The 22,140-nt window shown below is 41.8% G+C and overlaps 1 protein-coding gene across 2 annotated transcripts in view; it reads right to left on the bottom strand.

Moving 5' to 3' along the window:
- VPS13C (vacuolar protein sorting 13 homolog C) overlaps positions 1 to 22,140 on the bottom strand; it is a 355,707-nt gene that overhangs the window by 229,227 nt on the left and 104,340 nt on the right. For both annotated transcript variants that reach the window (XM_044279821.1, XM_044279822.1), the window contains exons 10-15: positions 15,464 to 15,521; positions 5,987 to 6,114; positions 5,626 to 5,732; positions 3,882 to 4,053; positions 1,292 to 1,354; positions 194 to 335 (exon numbers count right to left, since the gene is read on the bottom strand). In XM_044279821.1, coding sequence (XP_044135756.1) covers positions 194 to 335; positions 1,292 to 1,354; positions 3,882 to 4,053; positions 5,626 to 5,732; positions 5,987 to 6,114; positions 15,464 to 15,521 — 670 coding nt within the window. The remainder of the gene's footprint in view (positions 1 to 193; positions 336 to 1,291; positions 1,355 to 3,881; positions 4,054 to 5,625; positions 5,733 to 5,986; positions 6,115 to 15,463; positions 15,522 to 22,140) is intronic.

Here is a 22,140-nt window from a genome sequence, read left to right as displayed (position 1 = left end):
ATTTATACATTTTAATCTCTGCTTTTTCTGCATGATGATTTCTACAAGACCATTTGCTTCAATAATATCCAAGAAATCCAAAAGTGAAAATACTGTGGTCAAATTTATCACTGGTGTACTTTCCATGTTCATTTCTAGGTTTAACGTTCCTTATATATAGGTAGGCAGTTATATACATTCTGTTAAAACTTACTTTCTGGAACAGAAAGCTCTTCAGAGTCTTCCTTCTTAGATGTGTCTTTCTTCCCCCAAAATCCTGCAAACCAGCCTCCACCTTTCTTCTCTCCAGTCTGTGAAGCCTTCTTCGCCAGCACCTTTTGACCTGACCGCACTACCTAAAAATACAGAGTGAAAGAAAATGACCAGTATTTTCTTTTATATTTATTTAAAAAAACTCCTTTATTTAATCAGAGAAACCTAAAATAGATATCAGTTCAGATTAAAATAGGTTTTAGTTACATGCACCAAATGGGTTAGGCACCCATTAGTTCCGGTGACGTCATCGGGCTCCCTACTATGGAGAGCCTGGTATGTCACTGGATCTCTAAAAAATGGAGAGCATCAGAGCATGAAATCGCGGGGCTCCGATCAGTTACCATGACAACTTGGGGCCTGCTGAGGCTTCCCAGGGCTGTCATAGTAATCTGTCCCTGACTCATCTCATGTTAACTTGCATATGTATCAAATCGTTTTTTTTTACACAATAAAAGCACACAGAGCTATAGGGACTGGGGATTGCGGATGTGCTAGCGGCCATCTAGCAACCCATGTCCTTAGCTCTATACACAAAATCCAGGTGACAGGTTCCCTTTAGAGGGTTTCTGCCACTAATATAAAAGTATGCAAACCGATATCCATGTTATATCACTTTCCACAAATACCCCCATGAATCAAAAGTGCCTTATTCTGAATTCATTAGGCTACCACTGCACCATGTGGCAAATCTGTTTTGATCTTTAGTTGCTGGTTACGTCCTGCATGGCCTTGTAATGTAGGACCCACCAGTGTCATTGGTAAGAACACAGAGAATGTTTAGTGTCACATGATCTGCTGATGGGACAGCAGTCACATAACAAACCAGGGCAAAGGATTCAAACATGGGGACTAAGAGAAAACTGCAAATAAAGTAAATTTAAAAAAAAAAAAAAAAAAAACACACACACCACAATCCAAAGGAGGAATAGGAGCTACAGTAATTGATGAAAATAAACTTTAGTGTGAATGGCACAACCCCTTTGACTTCAAAAGGGTCAAATTTATAAAAAAAATAATAAATAAATAACAAAGTTACCTCTGCTTGTGCTTGCTGTCTAGCTAGAATTATATTACATACATCAAGAGGTTTTTCCAATGTCTAAAAGAAAAGGAAACACGCACATATATTAGTGGAAGTTTTGTTCTTAAAACCACATTGCAAAAGATTTAAAAAAAAGAATAATGAACACTCCAGAACAATTTTGTCTCATTTAAGATCTTATAGATCAATTAATAAAATTAGACAAATTGTATTATTTTGAATTGGAATACACTGTAGCTATGTAACCCTGTCCACCTTTCTGGGAACTTTTATGCTCATTGATTCCTTCTCCATGCTGTACAGTAAGTCCTGAGTACAGAATGATTACGCCAACTAAAGCCTAATGTGCTAAAGTTTTGTTAAGTAGACCCACACAGGGTCTGGGTGGTAAATCCAGAATCAGATAAAGGCTATGGACACCTGTGACCAGGGAAAAATAGTTTTTTAAATATTTTAGTTGTTACACTGAGGAGAAAAAGCAAATTAGGTTTCAGTCTTCAATTGTAATTCCTTAAATTTTCAGAACCTCTGATAACCAGTTTGCAAAACACTCCCAATTTCAGACTCAGGTGGACGTTTTACCCCCAGTAAGATGCTGGATGTGAGGTCTGTGTATCCAGGATGTTGCTGTCTTCATTAGCACTCCTGTCTCAGAACAGCTTCACTGCTGGACTGATTCTTCTTGTACAAAGCCTATGTGACACTCACCCTGTAAACTGCCTTGTGTGCTCTTTCCTTACTATCTACAACCTATGTGAGCTTCCCACCTTGTATACTCCACCCCCTCCATATTTTGATCGGTCATGTAAAACCACCTTTTCCTCCCTGCTGCTATCTTTGAGAGTGCATTCATACGACCGTATATATTTTGCAAGCAGCAAAACGTGGATCCGCAAAATATGGATTACATCCGTGTTACATCCATTTTTTGCGGATTTGCGACCAAGTATAGGACATGTTCTATGTTTTGCAGAACGGACTTACGGATGCGGAAAGCACACAGATGTGCTTAAATGGTCACTGTACTTTCACATAACGTTGCATAAATAAATAGTACAAGTAAATTTAAGAAACCTGTTCGCTTCCTCTCCCTTTTCGAAACAAATTTTCACTATGAAACTTGTGAGAACTGTACTTAACTATTATTTCTTATATGGTGCTTCTGAGTGATTGTGAGAGATAGTTATGGGTCTCAATGCGTATTCCTTGTGGAGCATTTAATATCCACCCACCAGCTCAGAGACAGCTGAGAATTAGAGATGCAGCAGAAGTCATACAGTACAGACCAAAAGTTTGGACACACCTTCTCATTCAAAGAGTTTTCTTTATTTTCATGACTATGAAAATTGTAGATTCACACTGAAGGCATCAAAACTATGAATTAACACATGTGGAATTATATACATAACAAAAAAGTGTGAAACAACTGAAAATATGTCATATTCTAGGTTCTTCAAAGTAGCCACCTTTTGCTTTGATTACTGCTTTGCACACTCTTGGCATTCTCTTGATGAGCTTCAAGAGGTAGTCACCTGAAATGGTCTTCCAACAGTCTTGAAGGAGTTCCCAGAGATGCTTAGCACTTGTTGGCCCTTTTGCCTTCACTCTGCAGTCCAGCTCACCTCAAACCATCTCGATTGGGTTCAGGTCCGGTGACTGTGGAGGCCAGGTCATCTGGCGCAGCACCCAATCACTCTCCTTCATGGTCAAATAGCCCTTACTTTCAAAGTTTTCCCAATTTTTCGGCTGACTGACTGACCTTCCTTTCTTAAAGTAATGATGGCCACTCGTTTTTCTTTACTTAGCTGCTTTTTTCTTGCCATAATACAAATTCTAACAGTCTATTCAGTAGGACTATCAGCTGTGTATCCACCTGACTTCTCCTCAATGCAACTGATGGTCCCAACCCCATTTATAAGGCAAGAAACCCAACTTATTAAACCTGACAGGGCACACCTGTGAAGTGAAAACCATTTCAGGTGACTACCTCTTGAAGCTCATCAAGAGAATGCCAAGAGTGTGCAAAGCAGTAATCAAAGCAAAAGGTGGCTATTTTGAAGAACCTAGAATATGACATATTTTCAGTTGTTTCACACTTTTTTGTTATGTATATAATTCCACATGTGTTAATTCATAGTTTTGATGCCTTCTATGTGAATCTACAATTTTCATAGTCATGAAAATAAAGAAAACTCTTTGAATGAGAAGGTGTGTCCAAACTTTTGGTCTGTACTGTATAACGTTCAGATATGGGGCTTTAACTCATGTACACACATATGGCAGCTTATTCTAAAAAGTTATATTATTATTACGCATTAAGGTTAGGACTACACAGCAACACTGGTCGTGCAACAGCTGCCGTGGCTAGGATCTCTGAATTGCAGTGATCCCTTAGTAATGAATGTGATCGCCGTGGCTGTCACAAGAAATCCAATACGTCTGTATTTCTTGCGACATTCGCGGCCATCCTATTCATTCCTATGGGATCACCGCTAATCTCGGTTTAGGACGCAAATAATAAATAAAAAAGCACAATACTGCCCATGGCCTTTAAACAATGGTACAATATGTGCATCCTAATCACCTGTATATGCTTTAAGGTTTCCTCTGGAACTTTTGTTTGGGTGAGTTTGGCCTTGTATGCATTTTTGTAGCATTTTAGGCTTTCCCTGTGTTTTGAAATGTTACTCCACGACCACATCTTTGTTCTTCTTCTAACATGAACTTCCAAGATGCTGGTAATTGCATATCTCCACCTGCACACAAAAACAGGATATTAGAAAAAAAAAGTTTTTCTAACTGTATTGTTATTGAAGAATGTCTGTCTAGTTTTATGTAATTCAGAATTAATCATTATAATTATAGGCTCTACTACTTTTTTCATAACCATTTTCAAGATACTAGATTGCTGTGATTCTTGTATACATTCAGAGGCTACAAACTGGTACATACCTAGTTCTGCTCTCAGCTGAGCAATGGATACAGTTCTATCCACTTTAATCCATCACCAGCAGCAACACAAAGTCTGTTATTCGGAGTGTCATTTGTATTTAGCTCATTCAAGTTCTGAGGTGTGAGCAGGAGTAGGTTATGTTCAGATAACATTTCTACACTTTGGCGCATGTGCTGGGAAGGCTCCTGAAACATATGCCAATCTTTTCCATGGAACCCTTCTAATCTGGCGAACGTCAAAGAGCATCCTTTCAGCATACTGCAGGGGATTATGTGCTGGTATACTCTTTTAGTTCACTACACTATTGAATACAGAGACATTCCACAAAAATCAAGTGGAATACCATGGGATCAGCAACCTTCTGCACTTCAGCTGTTGTGAAACTGCAATTCCCAGCATGCACCATTCATTTCTATGTGAGTTCTTAGAAGAGCAGAGCAAGTATGCATGCTGGGAGTTGTAGTTTCACAACAGCTGGAGTGCCGGAGGTTGCTGATCCCTGATATAGAAGATGTACCATACCTATGAAGCTTCCAGAGAAATATGAGGTGTTTAATCCTCAAATATAACTTTGAAATACATGAAAAAAATGCAAGATATGTACGGATTTACGGATTCTGAACACAAAAAAAAAAAAAAAAAAGTGTTCTCATTTCTGATTAAAATTACTTATATAAACCTGGAAACCTCTGAAAAATGAATAAAACTCAAACTACACAATTCATTCTTACAGACAAACTTTACCCAATATGCACCCACCATTTAAATTTCTTAGATATTATAAGACTAAATGACGCTACTCCATTAGTAGAGAGCACTGTTCCTGCGCATTCCCTTAGGGCTCATTAAGACGGCCGTATGCTATCAGCAAAAATGCGGATCAGTTTTTTTGCAGATTAGATGCTGACCCATTCACTTCTATGGAGCCCTTTTCTATTCCACGGTTCCGAAAAACAAATGAAACATGTCCTATACTTGTCCGTGAAAATCATTGAAGTCTATGGGTTCACAAAAATACTGAATGCTATCCTTTCTTTGCGGATCCGCAAAAAACGGATAGCATTCAGTATTTTTGCGGACAGCATACGGCCGTCTGAATGAGCCCTTACACGTGCTAGTTCAAATCCTTTATAAGTTGCCCCCCACTAGGGGGAACGCTAAACATCTTGCAATCAAGTGTGAATAGAAGCACCACATTATATAGCTATATACAGTCCTTACCCACAAATTAGGCAAAAAAGGAAAATTTGGTAAACAGCATTAATATAAAATACACGGACACTGTCCATACCCAATATGTCTGACTGGGGAGCACTGAAACAGGACAGATGAGTAAACATGAACAAAATAAATATTGTTCAAAGTACGCTCCTACCATTGGTTGGGGTTGGCTTTCAGAGGTACTACTGGTCGGAACTTTCGGTATGGAGCATTCCTAACCATGTAATCAACAGACTCCAACACGTCAATTACGCTGAGGTACTATAAATAACATTGGAAAAGAAGAAACTATATGTTAAATACAAATTAACCATCAGTATTAGGCCTTCATGCACACGACCGCATCTGTTTTGCGGTCCACAGATCCTCAAAATATAGATCCTGGGCGTGTGCATGCCACCATTTTTTTCTAACTCCTTTAGAAATGTCCTATCCTTGTCTGCAAGGATATTAAAGTTTATATAGACTTTACATGTGATGTAGAAGGTACAACGGCACCCGTGTATATTACTTGCCTGTGGCTTGGTTAGTTCTATTGCGATATGCTGAACCTCCATGTTGCAGTCTAACTTTGGTGTTCGCAGTTCAACTTCTGCATTTGGGTTCATGTAAAGCTTGGCTGAAGCAGATACTGGCTTAAAGACTAAAATGAAAAGAAAAGTGAACTGATACAACATTAAAAAAACAGTAAGATATTAGATGTTCACTACAAAAGATAGAAAAACAAAATGGGGGTCATTTATCAAACAATGGCTTTTTAAGCCCCTGCGCTTCCAGGGGAAGTGCCTAATTAGGTACATATAGGGCAGTCTGTGCGCCTGGAGTGAAAACTACTCCAGCCCCTGAGTAGAGTAGTGCTCACCCCTCGTTTACGGCTGTTTTCAGGTGTAAATCTTAGTAAACTTGCTGGGGGCCAATAACCCGGCCCCCACCTCGGTGTAAATTTGTGCCTCGTCATAAATCACATTCCTCCTCTGGCAGCGCAGGTCCCATCAAGGATGGTATAGGACACACTGGCCTTGATAAAGCAGGGCCTTAGAACATGATAAAGTCATGACTGTGGGAGTCCAATATTCATGGGAGAAAAGGGTCTGAAGCTCCTTCAGCTTTTTTCCCAGTACAGGCCTCAGCGTCACCCGCTGTGCAGGAAACTGCAACTAGGTTATACTTAAATGGGAGACTAATACTAAGCTAAGGGACTTGGGGAAGTGAAGTCTAAGGCTACTTTCACACTAGCGTTCTGCTGTCCGCTCGTGAGCTCCGTTTGAAGGGGCTCACGAGCGGAGCAGAACGCCTCCGTCCAGCCCTGATGCAGTCTGAATGGAGCGGATCCGCTCAGACTGCATCAGTCTGGCGGCGTTCAGCCTCCGCTCCGCTCGCCTCCGCACGGCCAGGCAGACAGCTGAACGCTGCTTGCAGCGTTCGGGTGTCCGCCTGGCTGTGCGGATCCGTCCAGACTTACAATGTAAGTCAATGGGAACGGATCCGCTTGAAGATGACACCATATGGCTCAATCTTCAAGCGGATCCGTCCCCCATTGACTTTACATTGAAAGTCTGAACGGATCCGCTCAGGCTACTTTCGCACTTAGAAATTTTTCTAAGTTATTAATGCAGACGGATCCGTACTGAACGGAGCCTCCGTCTGCATTAATATGATCGGATCCGTTCAGAACGGATCCGATCAAACGCAAGTGTGAAAGTAGCTGATCTCTGGAAGTCCGACTGGTAAAGAGCAAACATCGCTAGGAAACCTGTTGGTACCTGCAAATTTCTCTTGCAGGGAAAGGCAGAATTACAATTCAAATTAATTGAAACACAGCACCTATTCAAAAGAATGGGTGACCAAGTGATGCACGGTCATGCCAAGCAAGCCACAAAAACAGCTTCTCTTTACATAGTCTCTCCACTCAGGATGACACAATCAATAACAACTGAAGGGAGTATATAAGAAGTGACGCTAGCCCACTGGTTAACAATCACCATGTAGTAATACGCAAAACGAAGAATCTTTCAAATATACCTGCAGTCAATTTTTTTTTAGTTTTTACATATTTTCAGTTCATATTGCTACCTGGAATCCAACAATTAGTTTACCTGCTGTTGACAGATCTTGTGCTAGAAATGAATGTGTCTGGCTCCTGCACGTATTAACGTGTACTTAAAATCCCAAACTAAGATCAGTCACGGCACTCACCGATACTTGGCAAAGTAGTTTTCACTGGCTTCACAGCATGTTTAACAAAACCAAGGAAAGGACACCCGTGGATCAGCCAATGGTTGTTTCGTGTACACAGTTCTTTCTCAAAACCTTTATGTGTACTTATGTTTTAAGAGGGTTTTTCAATCTGTCACCACGTAATGCAGTCGAATCTGCAGTCAACATTTTATAGAGCAGAAGAAGCTCTATACTCTACTAAGAAAGACGTCAACAACAAAAGTGTACAGAGTGCCATAACTCCCAGCTTTGCCAGCCTTCATACCTCACTATTTGAGAGAGAATTGCACTGTGTACAGTTGGAACTGTAACTACTATAGTTGGATGTACTACAACTCCCAATTTGCATTACAGTAAAGAGAGACATTTATTCTCATTTCCAGCCTGGTTTCCTAACTCCTACACCATACTCTGGCCATTGCACTCTACATGGCCTGCCTTGCACCCATCTAAACACCTAACCTCAAGGGCACCCCAGCTACCAGGAGGCAGATGCCCCAGAATCAGGGCGTGCCCCGAGGGAAGAAACGGTATCCTTTCCTTTCACTACATGGCCTGAGGACAGCCACTACCACTCCCATCCTCAACTGCAGCTCCTTTTTGGCTCGCTGCATATACACAATGTATACAAATTACACCATATAGTTAGTAAAATAATGAATGCATCCTTATTGTATCACAAGTTAAAACCACAATCACTATATTTTATTGCAAAAATTTACCCATGCTAAAAAGGGTGCCATAGCGTATAGCTCATTGGTGAGCTATACACTACTCAATTATACATACTGTACTCCATGAATAATCAATAATAAAAAATAAAAAAACTGGTAATCCACAAAACATTAAAAGTAGAATGGAAAAATACCCTCCACCCCAAAGCTGTTTTGCAATCGCTTCCTCCAGGAGCAGCGTTTTTATTACTTATTGTACAGTGCTATTTGTTTACTGTTTAAAAAGATGCATTCATTATTTTACCAGTTATTATATGGTGTTATTTGTTTATTTTTGAATAAACACGCATTCATTCTTTTACTACTTATTGTACTAGTTATTGTAGCACTGTGTATACAGATTTAGCGCTTCCTGCTCCTGCCCCAGTGGTCACGTGATCATTGGGGGTCGGTAGTCTGCAGGAGCTGCCGGGTCTCACTAGACCTAGATCAGCTCTACATTGAGGCTGTACTGTGCTATATAGTGCTATACAGCCTCTCTGGGGGCTGTATTCCCCCTGTTACTGGGGCTTCTATATATCAGTCCCTGTTACAGGAGAAATCAACAATAAAAAAAAAGCAAGCCATTTATCATTGTCTCAAAAAATAAAGACATTTGGCATCACTGTGTACATAACAACCGGCTCTATAAAAAAAATTACATAATTTATCCCAATCAGATGAACACTGAAAAAATAATAAGCACTAAAATATAATTTTTTTTTAGTCCCCTTGCTTCACAAAAAAAAAAAAACATAATAGTGAGCGATCAAAAAGTACTATGTAAACCAAAACAGTACCAAGTGAAAACGACACCTCATCTTGCATAAAGTCAAACCCCACACTGGCAGAAAAATGAAAAAGCTCTCAGAAAATGTTGACAAGTGAAATGGTGTGAAACTGAAATAAAAAAATAAAATAAAAATAAAAACAGCATCCGTAACTACCTGCTCTATAAAAATGTCACATCAGGTTAACGGTAAAAAAATAAAAATAAAATAAAATAACTATGCCAGAATAGCTATGTTTTGGTCACCTGACCCAAAAGACATAACAAGCAAAAAGTCTTATGTACCCCAAAATAGTACCAATCAACGCTGCAATCTGTCTACATTGGCAGAATTTTTTTTAAATGTTAGTATAGGGCAATGCAAAATATAACAAGTGATTTTATGATGCAAAAGTAATAAAAGATGAACAAATATAAATCTGGTATCACAATAATCATATCAAGCCTCCATATCATGTACACAACATGGTGTACCCCATAAAAAAAAAACAAAAAAAAAACACAACACTGCCAAAAATGCTCTTTTCCAACCTCAACTCCCAAAAATTAGATAAAAAGCGAACAAAAAAAAAAAGTCAAATGTACCCCAAAATGGTGCCAATAAAAATACTTTTTATTTACTTATTTATTACTACAGTAGTCCCGCAAGATACAATGGCCTCAGGATACTATATTTTCAAAATACAATGGCCTTTCCTGACCCATTGCAAGTTGAAACCAGACTCCAGAAACAATGTCTCAGATTCGGATCCAACCAATCAAGGCCACTTCTCTGGTAAAACAGCTGTATAAAGGCCTCTTTCACACTTGCGTTGTCCGGATCCGGCGTGTACTCCACTTGCCGGAATTACACGCCGGATCCGGAAAAACGCAAGTGTACTGAAAGCATTTGAAGACGGATCCGTCTTCAAAATGCTTTCAGTGTTACTATGGCACCCAGGACGCTATTAAAGGGCTTCTGTCACCCCACTAAAGTGATTTTTTTTTTTTGGGCTAGTCAAATTAGTTATATTGCGATATATGACAATATAATTGTGTTACTTACTTTGATCCAGCAGTTTCTGCAAAAAACGAAGTTTTAATATATGTAAATTCGGTCTCTACCAGCAAGTAGGGCGGCTACTTGCTGGTAGCTGCTGCAGAAATCCGCCCCCTCGTCGTGTTGATTGACAGGGCCAGCCGGGATCTCCTCCTCCGGCCAGCCCTGTCGGCATTTCAAAAATCGCGCGCCTGTGTGGATTCGGCGCAGGCGCTCTGAGATGAGGAGGCTCGTCTCCTCAGAACTCCCTCAGTGCGCCTGCGCCGATGACATCACCGAAATAGAAGACGTCATCGGCGCAGGCGCACTGAAGGAGCGCACTGAACGAGCCTCCTCATCTCAGAGCGCCTGCGCCGAATCCACACAGGCGATGACATCACCGAAATAGAAGACGTCATCGGCGCAGGCGCACTGAAGGAGCGCACTGAACGAGCCTCCTCATCTCATCTCATCGGCGCAGGCGCACTGAAGGAGCGCACTGAATCCACACAGGCGATGACATCACCGAAATAGAAGACGTCATCGGCGCAGGCGCACTGAAGGAGCGCACTGAACGAGCCTCCTCATCTCATCGGCGCAGGCGCACTGAAGGAGCGCACTGAACGAGCCTCCTCATCTCAGAGCGCCTGCGCCGAATCCACACAGGCGATGACATCACCGAAATAGAAGACGTCATCGGCGCAGGCGCACTGAAGGAGCGCACTGAACGAGCCTCCTCATCTCAGAGCGCCTGCGCCGAATCCACACAGGCGCGCGATTTTTGAAATACTGACAGGGCTGGCCGGAGGAGGAGATCCCGGCTGGCCCTGTCAATCAACACGACGAGGGGGCGGATTTCTGCAGCAGCTACCAGCAAGTAGACACCCTACTTGCTGGTAGAGACCGAATTTACATATTATAAAACTTCGTTTTTTGCAGAAACTGCTGGATCAAAGTAAGTAACACAATTATATTGTCATATATCACAATATAACTAATTTCACTAGCCCAAAAAAAAAAAAAATCACTTTAGTGGGGTGACAGAAGCCCTTTAAAGTCCTGGTTGCCATAGTAGTAGTGGGGAGCGGGGGAGCAGTATACTTACAGTCTGTGCGGCTCCCGGGGCGCTCCAGAGTGACATCAGAGCGCCCCATGCGCATGGATCATGTGAGCCATGCGATCACGTCATCCATGCGCGTGGGGCGCCCTGACGTCACTCTGGAGCGCCCCGGGAGCCGCACGGATGGTAAGTATGCTGCTCCCCACTATACTTTACCATGGCTGCCAGGACTTTAGCGTCCCGGCAGCCATGGTAACCATTCAGAAAAAGCTAAACGTCGCATCCGGCAATGCGCCGAAACAACGTTTAGCTTAAGGCCGGATCCGGATCAATGCCTTTCAATGGGCATTCATTCCGGATCCGGCCTTGCGGCAAGTGTTCCGGATTTTTGGCCGGAGCAAAAAGCGCAGCATGCTGCGCTATTTGCTGCGGCTAAAAAACGTTCCGTTCCGGAACGGAAGACATCCTGAAGGACGGACTGTCCATTCAGAATGCATTAGGATAATCCTGATCAGTATTCTTCCGGCATAGAGCCCCGACGACGGAACTCTATCCCGGAAGACAATAACGCAGATGTGAAAGAGCCCTTAGTTGCTAGTTATCAGCTGTTCCTGATTGTTATATGTAAAGACTTGTTTTGTCTGTCTTAGGCCCCATGCACACGGCCGTGTTTCACGGCCGTGTGCGGGCCGTGGAACCGCGGCCTGGATCCCTCCTGAGAGCAGGAGCGCACGGCGTCACTGGTTGCTATGACGCCGTGCGCTCCCTGCTGCCGGCACAGTACAGTAATACACTGGTATAGATCATACCAGTGTATTACTGTATTGCGGCGGCAGCAGGGAGCGCACGGCGTCATAGCAACCAGTGACGCCGTGCGCTCCTGCTCTCAGGAGGGATCCAGGCCGCGGTTCCACGGCTCGCACACGGCCGTGTGCATGGGGCCTTAGTTATCTGCTTATTTTTCTTAAATGTTCATTTTCTCTCATCTTAGATGACATTTTTGGGCTTTGGAACTGATTACTCAACTTACAATGGTTGCCCTGGAACCAATTAATATTGTAACTTGAGAGACCACTGTATTTGTTTACTGTTTAATAAAGATGCATTCATTATTTTACTACTTATTGTATGGTGATATTTGGAGTACATTTTTTTAATCAATCCAGAAGTTAATCCTAAAAGGCAGGAAAAGTATTGACTTTTTTTAGTACTTAACAGACTAAATAAAAAAACGTCTTGTGTGAATCTGGCCTAAAGGTGCTAATGATGCAAGCAGACACACATCCCATTTACAACAGTATACCCTCAAAGGGGTATTTCGGTTGTTACAAGTTATCCTCTATCCACCGGATAGGGAATAATTATCAGATTGGTGGGAGTACAATTGTGATCACGAGAATGCAGTACCCCTCAGAGCCCCATAAATGTACGGAGCAGCAGGTCGAGCATGACCACTACTGCTCAAGTCATCTCTATGACAGTTCCAGAGACAGATGAGTGCAGTGCTTGGAACTCCCATAGAAATGAGTGGAGCAGCAATTTGCATGCCTGACCTGCCTCTTCATTTTTTTCGGGGCTCTGAGCAGTATGGGGTCCCCTTGGAATACCTCTTTATCCTAATCCCTTCATGCACTAGTCTTAATGTACCAGGAACGACGATCACGCCAAACCCGGTCATTTAACCCCTCAGATGCCATGATGCACGGTAAGAGCAGTGAGACTATGGAACTCTCTGCCTGAGGAGGAGGTGATGGTGAGTTCACTAAAAGAGTTCAAGAGGGGCCTGGATGTATTTCTGGATTGTAATAATATTACAGGCTATAGCTACTAGAGAGAGATTGTTGATCCAGGGAGTTAGTCTGATTGCCCGATTGGAGTCGGGAAGGAATTTTTTATTCCCCTAAAGTGGGGAAAATTGGCTTTTACCTCACAGGTTTTTTTTGCCTTCCTCCGGATCAACTTGTAGGATAACAGGCCGAACTGGATGGACAAATGTATTTTTCGGCCTTATGTACTATATTACTATGAGTTAAGGCAGAGGGATGCGGCGCCTTCTGATCAGAGTCCCCACAGAAGGCAGGGCCGTCATAGTAATCTGCCTGCAGAGCTATGTGGGAGGCATAGCTCAGCAGATAGAGTGGCAGAATGCCACTCACCCTAATAGATCTCTATTAGAGTGAATGGGACAAGGGCTCAAAAGATAAAAAGGTTTTAGCTGCCAAAAATGGCGAATCTTGCGTTTTAATTTTTTTTTCTGTTACGGCTTACACCATACACGAAAATTATTTTTATATTTTAATAGTTCAAAGATTTTTGGGAAATGGGAGTGATTTAAACTAAATAAAATATTTTTATGTTTTTTAAAGGCTAAATGTTTTTATCTAAAAAGTAAAAAAGTTAAAATAAAATTAAGTTTAAGTCACCCCCATTTCCCCACAAATTTTTGAACTATTAAAATATTTTAAAAAATGCATGCGTGGTTTAAGCCGCAACAGAAAAAATATATATATGAAAAACACAAGTGTCACCTTGTCGCCCCCAAAAAATTAAACAGTGTTCAAAAAGATGTACGTACCACAACAATGGTACAAGTAAAAACACTCCGCAAAAAAATAAGCCCTCATACAGCGCCATGGATGGAAATTTAAAACAGTTATGGCTGTCAGGAAATGGCAATGCAAAGAACTTTCAGATTTTTTTTCAATAAATAAATAAATACATACATACTATACAAGTTTGGTATCACCATAATATTGACCCGCAAAATAAGGACATCATGTACTTTTTAGTGCATAGTGAAGGCCGTAACGTAACCCAATTTTAATTTTTTTTTAATTCACCCCCACAAATCATTTTTTTTTTCCCCGTTTTCCAATACAAGACACATTATATTAAATGGTGCCATTAAAAAATACAACTTGTCCCGCTAAAAATAAGCCCTTGTATGGCTATGTGAACGGGAAAAAAAATAAAAGTTATGGCTCTTGGAATGTGGGGAGGAAAAAACAAAAATGGTCTTGAAGGGGTTAAGAACTAAACAGACAAATTAGATTACTAAAGTAAGGTGAACCTTCATACTAAAACATCACAGAAGATTGCCACTTATGCTTTTTAATGTTTTGGGCCTTTTTTTTATCATTGTAAATTCAATGAGTTTTAGTAAATAAATGAAGAGAAGAGTCTCTAAGCTCTGTAAGGGTGAATTTGCATGTGATCTTGAAGCTGTGAATTTTCTGTGAGTATTTCTGCACAGATCATGAACAGCAGAATACAATATTAAAAGGAGTTATGAGGGATCCTAAAAAAAAATAAAGTAATTTATCTTTGATGCAAGATCAGCAAGAAACGTAAATGCCCACTCCACCCTTCCCTGGGCTGAAAACTCTGCCCACTTCATCCTCAATCATCCCTTTGCTGTCTCATCCTAATGCTTCATCCCACATAGCTACGATATGACAAGCAGTGGACTCCTGGTGGATTGAGAGCATTCGCCAGCCCATTCCATCACATGGGTCGCACATCACGACTATTCGGGCTGGGATTCTGACAGAGGGGACCATGGGAGGCCTAGTCATGATGTCAGAGGAATAGTCTCCACGGAGGGCGCAGTCACATGACCACTCTCTCGCTCTCCGAAGTGAGACCAAAAAAGTAGCGCAAATACATTAGTAAGTTGCAGGGCCTGGCAGGGGAAGCGCACGGAAAGGGAAACATTTATAACCAGATAACCCCTTTTAAGTAAGTGGATCTCATCCACACACTGGAAATTTGAACAGATCGGTTGCTGATTTTCCCCTTTGATTTGGATAGTAAAGATGAAATCCCCAATCATATCCTAGTGTTACATATTTTGCTATGTGTTACCTATGGATCCCATAGGCAGGTTTTAAAAACAGTCTAGAAAAGGGGACGTGTCTAAAAGCAATCAAAAACACAACAATTTTTTTTATTAAAGACATGCAACATTTTTTGCTGTAAAATATAAAGTATATTAGTCAAGAGGTGAAAAGTGTTTAATATTTCTAGAGAGTTGCACCAAAAAACATAGTGTGCACCAATGTGATAAATTGGCATTGGTTTTCTATGCATGGTCTAGTTTTATTCTGTGTAACAATTCGCCCCCAATAAGTATAAAAAAAAAAAATGAACATTTAAGTAAATAGGATTCTGTTTTATACTTTTAAAGGCACTTACTATACTGGTAGTCTAAGGGCTTCTTACTACTTGACATAACTCCAGATTTTAGATCAGCCTGTGGGAAAAAATAAAAATAAATTAGCAGTTCTCCACTAAATATTCTGTTAAAATTCTAAAATAAAAAAATAAACCAATATAAAAAATCTGGGTCTGAGCCCATTCAACCTTGATAAGCAGAGCAGAGTATCATCCTTACAAAATAGCACTATCTAGTATAATGTACAGTACCATACAGACAATTCTGGAAGCAAACAGTAAACATTTTCATCTTTCAGCAAATACAACAGAATGCCGTACAAAAAGGACACTGTTCTGCATTTTGTGGTAGAATTTTCCACTTTAAATTCCAAAGGATATTATTTCCTGTAAATCTGAATGACAGAGCTTCCTTAATAAAGTATGTAAATCTGAATCGACTTTCCTGTATATCTTCACATCACATTAGACAAGCGTACTACTGAAACAAATACAGAAACTGGCTTGCAATCCCCAATTGAAATAAATGACATGTTTGTAGACGGATTAGCACATGGAAAAAAAGTATGCATGTGTAATGATGGTACTTCTACACGTTCCTGAAAATTTCACTGGAAAAGTATGCTGCGTTTTTGCCACTGAGCCGCTGCAAAAACAGCATATATAATGTGGATTTTCCGATGAAAACGTCAGTGGGCTTCACTCTCCATATCGATGGGTGAAATCCAAGGAGCAGAACCACAGCATAAATTAACATGCCACAGATTTTAAATCCGCACAAGTCAACTTACAGTGCCTTGAAAAAGTATTCATACCCCTAGAACTTTTCCACCTTTTTTCATGTTACACCCACAAACTTAAGGTACTGTCACACTTCAGTTTTTCTTTTCCGGCACCGAGTTCCGTCCTAGGGGCTATATACCGGAAAACAACTGATCAGTTTTATTCTAATGCATTCTGAATGGAGAGCAATCCGTTCAGGATGCATCAGGAGGTCTTCAGTTTAATCACTGTACAGTTTTTGGACGGAGAAAATACCGCAGCATGCGGAACACTTGAAATGCATTAATGCAGGATCCAGAAAAACGAATCTTTTTTTTGCGGTCTGCGCATGCGCAGACCTTTAATAATGTGTAAAAGATAAATACCGGATCCGTTTTTTTCCAGATGACAACCGGAGAGACTGATCCAGTATTGCAATGCATTTGCGAGACGGATCCGGATCAGTCTACAAATGCTGTCCATTTGCATACAGATTGCCGGATCCGGCATGCAGTTAGAACTGCCTGCCGGAATCCAGGAACGCAAGTGTGAAAGTACCCTTAGGCCTCTTTCACACTACAGTTTTTTGCGTTCCGTATACGGTCCGTTTTTTGCGTTCCGTATACGGTCCGTATACGGAACCATTCATTTCAATGGTTCCGCAAAAAAACGGAATGTGTTCCGTATGCATTCCGTTTCCGTATTTCCGTTTTTCCGTTCCGTTGAAAAGATAGAACATGTCCTATATTTGGCTGCAAATCACAGTCCGTGGCTCCATTCAAGTCAATGGGTCCGCAAAAAAAACGGAACACATAGGGAAATGCATCCGTATGTCTTCCGTTTCCGTTCCGTTTTTTGCGGAACCATCTATTGAAAATGTTATGCCCAGCCCAATTTTTTATATGAAATTACTGTATACTGTATTTGCCATACGGAAAAACGGAACGGAACAACGGAACGGAAACGGAACCACAACGGAAGCAAAAAACGGAACAACGGATCCGTGAAAAACGGAACGCAAAACACTGAATTCAACATACTGTAGTGTGAAAGAGGCCTTAAAGGGACACTGACAGGCCCAATAAGCATAATAAATAAAATATATTATATATATATATATATATATATATATATATATATATATATATATATATATATATCTATATCTATATCTATATCACAGTACAGGTCTTCTAAAGTGTATTCAAATCATCTAAGTATCCCCCCTGTCCACCTTATAAATACAGTAAACTGAAGTTTTATAACCTGCTTGAAGAGTCTTCAATCTGCCCAAGGGGCGGCGTTTCATCTCCACTTGTGCCCAGCCATCCGCTCCCAACTGCCGTTTTGAAGCGTCGCCCAGCTCATCAATATTCACTTCGCTGGGCGGCTACTACTGTCCCCGACTGCACAAGATCCGGCGCATGCTATTTTCCAGTTTCCGAATGTGCCATTTCGGGCTCAGGACTTAATTTATGAGCTTGTTGTCTATACCTAGGTGCTGATACATTTTCCAAAATGAACAGGACTACAGTACCGTCTGATATCCAGTCTTCCTGATCAGCCAAGTAGCTGCTCAACAGCTTCCTGAATTTCTTCAGGTATCACGCATACGTCATTTGTCTGTCTTCCCTGCTTCTTGTCTCGCTCTCACACATCATCTGTGGTCTCCCTGGATCGCCCAGGCCCACGCTGCCTCTCAGCTTGGATCACCCAGGCTCGCTCTGTCTCTGTCATCCTGGATCGCCGGCTCACTTGAGCACGTCAGGTCCACTTAGACGGACACTTTCACCAGTCTGTCTTACACCTGCGCCTCCAGGGTTAAATTCTCTGCCTGATTTGCGCGGGTATTCTTGTTGGCCAGTGTCCACCTGAATCGCTCAGGTCCACGTACTGGCTGTCTTTTTTCTAAAATAACTCAGACGTCAGCCATCAGGGTCCATCTTAGTTTCCACCTCATACCTATCCGGTGCCTTTCCTGAATCACTTAGGACATTTAACATCCTTCCTGCCAATCCATCATGTCCAACCAAGCTGTCAGGGCCACCCTTAGGGGCATACAAAAAAAACTGTGCAAGCCCAGTGGCGCGCAGACAGCCAGTTTCCTGAGTGAGTTATTTCGGAGTTTGTCCCTAGTTTTAGATGGTTCCCCCTTTGGGCACCCAGCAAGCCTCATCATCAAGGCTGCAATATATCTTGGGTTTTATGGGTTTCTAAGGCCGGGGGAATTTACTTGTAGTGCTATAACACGCTCCACCCTTCTTAAACGCCATCTCGTTCGGCAGGGTGGCCAGTTTTCTTTATTTCTCCCATCTTCCAAGACTAGTCAAGTAGGTCCTCCCGTCGAGATCAAGTTCTTCCCCACATCAAACAGTTAGTGTCCTGTCAAGGTGCTGGGAGACCTTGCCGAGTTTCTCCTTCCTCTTTCTCCAGAGGACCTGCTCCTTCCCCTCCAGGGCAGGCCTCTCATCACGGCTCAGTTCATTTCTCACTTTCGCAGCAGGTTTGGGGTATAATCCAGATACAATTTCAGGGCACTCATTCCGCATAGGAGCCCCCTCCTTGGCCTCTAAGCACCAGGTGCCCGCGCATGTTATCCGCAAGATGGGGCGCTGGAGGTCCTCGTGCTTTTTCACACCTAACAGCGTTGGTAGTCTTTTTGCCCACTTTTTCAGGCCTACCCCGCACTGGCTCCGGGCACAGTTCAGCCAGATAGATCATGGAGGGCTGGTAGGCATCCCTCCCAACTCCACGTTCATGCACACCTCAGCCCCTACCACAAATATAATATAATATAATATATGAGAGAGATAGATAGAGAGAGATAGAGATAGAGATAGAGAGAGAGATATGAAACGAAACACTTCTCTTCAATAAAGCTTTGGTAGCACCAGTAACTCAGCCAAGAACCAAACACAAGCTAACCACAAGTCTAAGGGTTGTTTCACATGAGCGAATCCATTTTGGGAATCACGCTCCGTGTGCGAGTGTGATCCTCCGCAATGGACTTGCAGGAGCAGACGGCATTATCATGATTTATAATGCTATGTGTCTCTGCATGGCCTTTTTTCCACAGAATCATAGTGACATAAAGCTGTCAGTATGATTCTGTAGAAATAAGGTCAAGCAGAGGCACATAGCATTATAAATTGTGATAATGCCGTGCGCTCCTGCAAGACCAGAGCAGAGGATCACACACACACGGAGCGCGATTCCCGCAATGGACTCACTCGGGTGAAAACAGCCCTAACAGAAGCTATAAACTGCAAAGCATAGTGGGAGAAACCACAATAGAGAAGGTAAAATTACCACAATAGCCACACCTGGGGATAGAAGGTGTGGCAAGCACCAGAAACAACACAGACGTCATTTGATCCAAAAGGAAAACATGTCAGATCAAACCACGTGTTGACAGTCTCACCGCTCTCCTGCCACCTGTCGCGGGATGGCATCCGTGTTGCATCTGTGGCTTTCACGGACATATAGACTATAATGGGCGTGACGGACAAAATAGAGCATGCATCCATGCTAAAAACACGGACCATGCTAAAACACTGATGTCTGAATACACACATTAAAATGAATGGTGGATGTGTGCTGTCTGTAGAGAACACGTACAGCACACTAACGTGTGAATGAGGCTTTGCATTGTGAGTCATGACGGATCCGTCTTGCTCCGCATCCAAGGATGCACTCAAAAAACGCTGCTTGCAGCGCATTTGTGCCCAGCATGGGAACACAATGGAACAGGAAAGAATGCATTCTGGTGTACTCAGTTCCCTTCCGTTCTGTCCCCATTGACAATAAATGGGGACAAAACTAAAAGGGTTTTCCCCCGCTATTAAGATCCTATGACGATCTCAATAGGGAAAAGGGAAAGCACAGGTGTGAAAGTAGCCTTACCTAGCCACGATCCTGCACTGTCTTCCTCTCTGCCCAGCAGTCGTCACTCCGGTCTGTGTGTAGGTGCTGGTGAAGATCAGGAGTAGCGCATGCTTGAGTCACATGGCCATTCCCGAAGGGTTACCATGTCAACCATCTAAGCCCTCGCTGATCAGCCCGATCAGAGAGATGGAACAATGAGCCAATCAGGGCCCTGGCTTGGCACCTATGAAGGCACAGTGGGGGAGTTAAACCAGGCGATGATTGCATTGCTTGTGATTGTGTCCTGTCTCTTGTGCATTGTGCTACTCTCAACTCATGCATAAGAACTCTTGGTGAACTGTACGGTGGCTTGGTTCTGGATTAACCCTTTGTCTGCCAATTCAGCTTCTTTGGATTCTGCTGGTGTTCTGACTTTTGGTTGATTTCTGGATTAACCATTTTTCTACTGAATTAGCTGTATCTATCTCTCCTGGTTTAGACCCTGCTTATACCCTTTTTACCATAGTCATTCCGGTAGGTGTGATACTAGTGAGCTCACACCAGTTTTCTGCTACCTTTCTCCACAGACATAACCCACCAAGTCGATCCAGCCTCGTGACGGAATTTGGTAAGAACCTAGGGGTAGCTTAGCCTTCTACCAACCACAGTAGTTAGGGATGACTTCCAGCAGTTTTTGAGTTTGCTGCTGTGGTTCCAGATGGTGACCATAGTACTGTACTTCCCTTCATTGGATGACATTTCTTAAAATCTCAACCACTTGCTACATGCGGGTACTATAAAATGTGGCAGATTTAGCATACAAAAATTTGTGATGGCAAATCCGTAGTATTTCAGTCATGTGTGGGCATAGCCCGAAGGCACATGACTGCAAATATATTGGATACAAGGGATTAATTTCACAAGTAGAATAAACTCCTTTTGATCTGGCTACGATTTTTGGCAGGATGGTGTGTATAGTTCCATAGCAACCTGTGACTTAAATGGGTTGTCTGACTTAAATTTAAAAAAAAAGGCACATAAGCTCCTAGAACAACTAAAATAAGTTATCTGTATTGACTCAAACCTCCACCATCCTACCCTCAGGGCTTTGTTTACAAGACTGCAGTGGTGACACACTCATACTGCATGACTGTTGCTGCCAATCACTGTTTAGGACAGTGAGTAATTGGTTATTATTGTTATTATTATAACTTCCCTGTTTTGTTTTGAAAATTAACCCAGACAACCTTGTTTAAAAGGCAATGCACACCTTTGGGAGCAATTTTTTATGGTTGCACTTTGAGCTAAAAATCTTTTTTTATTTTTTTTTATTCGTCTTTATTAAAAATATTGAATTATTCCATCACAAAGGCTTAACGGTTTTTCTAGCAGCGTGAATCGTACTTTCACTTTGTGCTGCTCATCTAATAAACTTCATCTCTAAATTACTAAAAGGTCAAACACTTATTTAAACACATTCTTAGTAAAAAAAAAAAAAAAAAAAAAAAAAAAAAAAAAAGATGGATTGCCCCAAAAAGGTATTCAAAGCCTTTAATAATGGTTTCTGACAAATTAAGGCTGGTTTGTACAGGCTCAATTGAATATGGACATGTCTAAACCGAACATTACCCATCTCCAACAGTTAGAGGCAAATGAAATTTATAATTCATGGCATTTCCCCCTTATTACCTAGTGTCCCATACTTTTTCCTAATAAATTAACAGACAGTTCAGAATCCTGTGATAAGGAGTAAAGCTATAAGTTGTCTTTTTTTACTTTTGTAAGCATTGTATCTTTTCTATTAAAGCTTGAAAAAGTTCGGTCATGTATGCACTAAAAGAATCCATAGCCTTTATAAGGGTGCTTGATCAGAAAATACAGGAGAATTCAATAGATGGTCTGCATGGTGTAGACTATGTTGGGGTGTGATTAAACCATGCTTGGACAGTGCGTACGTGACCATATGCATTTTGGTAATGTGACAAGTAGGGATGAGCGAACCCGAACTGTATAGTTCGGGTTCGTACCGAATTTTGGGGTGTCCGTGACACGGACCCGAACATTTTCGTAAA

This window comes from Bufo gargarizans, chromosome 2, assembly GCF_014858855.1.
Source record: "Bufo gargarizans isolate SCDJY-AF-19 chromosome 2, ASM1485885v1, whole genome shotgun sequence".
In the NCBI taxonomy this organism is placed as follows: Eukaryota; Metazoa; Chordata; class Amphibia; order Anura; family Bufonidae; genus Bufo; species Bufo gargarizans.
The sequence above is the reverse complement of the archived record's forward strand: the minus strand, read 5'-3'. Positions and strand labels throughout refer to the sequence as shown.